Source organism: Epinephelus lanceolatus, chromosome 10 (genome assembly GCF_041903045.1).
Source record: "Epinephelus lanceolatus isolate andai-2023 chromosome 10, ASM4190304v1, whole genome shotgun sequence".
NCBI lineage: Eukaryota > Metazoa > Chordata > Actinopteri > Perciformes > Serranidae > Epinephelus > Epinephelus lanceolatus.
Window position 1 is genome coordinate 24566571 of NC_135743.1, and position 3960 is coordinate 24570530.

Genomic DNA, 3960 nt, shown 5'->3' on the forward strand with positions numbered 1-3960 from the left:
CACCATTAACTCCACTGCTACTGCCTCTGCTACATCTGCTTTCATCTTCCCCACAAAAAAAAGAAACAAAGACTTTTCTTTTCTAACGTGGCCTGCAGTTTCCTCTGTTGCCCCTAGAGCGTTTATCTTTGTCAACTGAACTGCAGAATAGCACACCACATGTCATCATTCACAAGGTGTTTTTAGAAGAAACGGACGGCTCTGGTCGGCCAGAGGTAAGAACTCTACGGGGGTGGGTTTACTGCATTTGCTTTGATATGTAATTTTGAGAGTTTCTAATACACTGATGAGCTCAGGATTAATGCAGTTTAGCAATTCTGGGTGACTTGATTTGATACAAAACAACCACAGGATTTTCTTTTGTCTGAGGGTGTGCGACTTTGTCTAACACAAAACAAAAAAAATCAAGGGATTGAATGGAAAAGAGTGCCAGCAATTCATATATGAAAGGAACTACTTTTGCCTTTCCTGAGTGCTTTTTCAGATGTGTATATCCTGTATAAAGACATTAAATGTGCTAGTATTTACTGGACCAATAATTGTCTCTTGCACGTGAAGATTAGTGTCATTTGAAGAAGTTCCACTCAGCTGTGCTATCATTTGCATGCAGTGGGAGTAGGTAGTGCTTTTGATTTTATTTTTAATGTAAGTTCTTTTCGTTTTAACATCCCATAGTGTATCACTCCACCAAAACCTCAGAGAGATATGCAAAAAGACGGCAAGATGATGATGATCTGTTTGCTTTTAGCAGGTAATTGTCACCTCTTTGCTTCCGATCTCATTCCTTTATACACTCCATTTGAACAAAGAAGTCATTTCATTCTTTGTCACTTCCATCACTTTCTTTCAGCTCTCAGCAGTCCTGTGTTCGCTGAAGAATGGAAGGCGAATGTTGTAAAAAGTCTTGACACTCTGGTCAGTTCCTGCGTTGTGGTGCCGTGTTCATTCACCCATCCTAAAGGAAACCTGCCCACCTCCAGACTCAGAGGGATCTGGCATCGTTCAAATGATCGAAATGAACGCATCTATTACGAGGATCAAACGCAGGTTTTGGAAAACTTCAGGGGCCGCACACGGTTGTTGGGACATCTGGGTCAGAGCAACTGCACCTTAGAAATGATGGACGTTAAAGATCATGACAATGGCCCTTTCTGCTTCCGGATAGAACTAGCAGAGAAGGAGACTGATACAAAAACCCCCGACAAGTTCTCCTTTGTGGAGGATTGTGTCGAGTTCAGAATGCTCCGTATGTCATCAACTTTCCAAAATGTCATAAATCTATACCTGTCTTCTTGAATTGCTTCTTAATTTATCTCTGCCGTTTCACAATTACAGCTGATCCTCTAAAGCCTGCCCTGACTCACCCAAAGACAGCCATTGAAGGACATCCCTACACTGTCACCTGCTCGGTCACCCATACCTGCCCCTCCCATGTGCCTAAACTCACATGGAATAGAGGCACTGCCAATGACGCAACTGAGGTCCACAAAGAAACTCACCCTGGCAACTGGGAGGCACAGTCCATCCTGACCATCATTCCCAAGGAGAAGGACGACCACACTGAGATCAACTGCATGGCACAATTTAATGGAGGGAAGACGTCCTTTACAACACTGACACTCTATGTGAAACGTGAGATCATTTTCACTTTGTTGCTGAATTTTGAGGATGTTCTTAATATGTCCCCTTCCCATTATGTGTAATATAAAAGGAAGAATGTCCCTTATATGTGGCTCCGTCTGTTTGCAGGTACAGAAAACTACAACCACATCATCATTCCCACAGTGGTGGCGATTGGCACAGCTGTGATCTTTGCAGTCTTCTGCATTCTCATGGCGAAGAAATACAAGTGAGTCATGCAGTCCACTGACATTAAGTATTTGACAGAACACATCAGATAGGTAAAAACTCTTGCATATGTCCCTGTGTTTAACACATCTGCGTACAGTACGTGCTCCTCAGTCAAATGACATTGTTTCTGTCTGCCCAAGGAAACGCATCCAAGAGCTCCAGCATGGGGATGGCAGGTAAAAATATTAAAAGACAGATTTAGCTCATAGAGCTTCACCAGTATCACATGTTTTTAATCATTTTTGTCTTCATTATCATGTGTTATATTTAGCATGTGGAACCGGCTGTCCAGGCTGTCTCGCAGGTGTGAAAACTAATATTCTTTCTTCTGTCTCATCCCAAACTGTTTTCACTGGAAACTTATTTGTACTGATGTGTAATTAAATCTATGACATTTTCAGGATGCGCTCCGACAGCCCAGGACCATCTCGTTCCGATCAAAGGTCATTACCTCTTTAAATGCTCTGTGATATTAATGACAGGTTCTGTATTCTCCCTGCAGCTTTGTATAGACCACTGAGTCGGTGGCCTCAATGTAATTTCCATGTCTGTGCAAAAGTTTGGTGCTTTTTGGCATTCTTGATAAGATGTATGCTTTTATTTTTATGCCCAACAACATTTGCATAGTTTCTGTTCTTCTTTTTTTATGCAGAAGGTCTGTTTGGAGCAGATTTTCAAGGTAAGACATGAAGAGCATTGACAGTAGCATGCCTGCCTACGCTGATAAGTTTCACAAGTTTATTTAAACACTTGGTTGTTTTCACAGTTTAAACGCGCTTTGGTTTTCACAGCTAAAATCAAACTCAGCCTTGTTAATAATTTAAATAGATTATGTACTTTTTTTTTCTATAACAGAAGGCCTAAAGGGGAAGCAGTGGATTTGGGTCCTATGTAAGTGTGTTAAACATAAGAAAATTAAGTAGCTAATTGTTGGTTTCTGATCTGAGTTGTGACTTGAATTTTAATTGACAGGTCCAAAAATGTGAATTCAAAATCCTGTGCCGACCAGAAGTTCAACAAGCCTCGTTTCCCGTCCCCCAAAAGGTACTTGGCTTACCCCTCTTGAACCTGAACAGTTGGTTAAATATAGCTGTCATTCATTGTAATACAGCAATGTCTAATGTCATTCTTTATCTTTGTCTTCTTGTTGTTGCTGTTCTTATTGATGGGCCTCAGTCAGCCGAAATCCTGCAATTACCAAGAGGTACTATTAAATTGCCAATGATTTATTTCCACAAATTACATTTAGCAAAGTGGCGCTATCAACATCTGTGACAACTATGATCTCAATCTCTCACAGGATCTTGATGACGGTGACGACTACATGAACACCGCAGACCTCAATGTCTACGGAAACATCTGAAATAACCCCACAAAAAAACAAATCTACTCATGCTTATAAGGATCATATCTCTAGCACATCTTATCACTGCAGTTTTGTTATAGGCTACGTGGATACTGTAGTCATCTCCTCTATGTGTTTAAAGGTCCAGTGTGTGAGATTTCAGAGGATTGGCAGAAATGTTATCTAATATAAAAACTATGTTTTCTTGAGTGTAAAATAACTGTTTTCGCTGCCTTAGAATGACTCGTTTATATCTAAATAGGGAGCGGGTCCTTGTCCACAGAGTTTACCAAGTTGCACCGCCATGTGTTTACAGTAGCCAAAGAGGGACAAACCAAACATTGGCCCTAGATGGGGCAATTCAAGCTATCGTTTCAGCCACCGTAGTTAGCAGTTCCTCTGTGACAGCCAAAAAAACCATATTCTTTTTATGTGAAACTTGCAGGTAAAAACAAATCAATAAATACTAGAGAACATCTTGTGATCTGCAATCGTCACCACTCTGCCACTAAATCCCCCTAAATTTTACACACTGCTGCTTCAATTCTGTCTTTGATAATTTGATCATATTATTTAGGGAAAGTAGAATGCATTCTGTGTGTATATATTGTTCATGAAATTTATTATTAAATGTCTGCCATTGTAATGACGTCTGCATAGCAGTAAGTATGTAACTTTATCCAGCAATTGTGTTTGTTTGTTTAGGAATGATGTTACTTTTGTTTGACCTTAAACAAAAATTAAAATGCCACAGTGAGATTAAA

At 40.2% G+C, this 3960-nt stretch overlaps 1 protein-coding gene across 1 annotated transcript; it reads left to right on the forward strand.

Moving 5' to 3' along the window:
- On the forward strand, positions 1-3960 carry LOC117266316 (myeloid cell surface antigen CD33). Its single transcript, XM_033641451.2, has 13 exons — positions 1-215; positions 676-751; positions 851-1246; positions 1336-1632; positions 1750-1849; positions 1992-2027; positions 2123-2155; positions 2253-2294; positions 2504-2530; positions 2707-2742; positions 2824-2895; positions 3028-3055; positions 3152-3960. Exons 2-13 carry the CDS (start codon positions 706-708, stop codon positions 3212-3214), a joined length of 1176 nt encoding a protein of 391 aa, XP_033497342.2. The 5' UTR covers positions 1-215; positions 676-705; the 3' UTR covers positions 3215-3960.

Coding starts and splice junctions, on each gene's coding strand:
- LOC117266316 (XM_033641451.2), top strand. CDS start 706: ATGCAAAAAGACGGCAAGATGATGATGATCTGTTTGCTTTTAGCAG. Junction 2,156..2,252: donor CTGTCCAGGCTGTCTCGCAG/GTGTGAAAACTA, acceptor TGACATTTTCAG/GATGCGCTCCGACAGCCCAG. Junction 2,531..2,706: donor GTTTGGAGCAGATTTTCAAG/GTAAGACATGAA, acceptor TTTCTATAACAG/AAGGCCTAAAGGGGAAGCAG.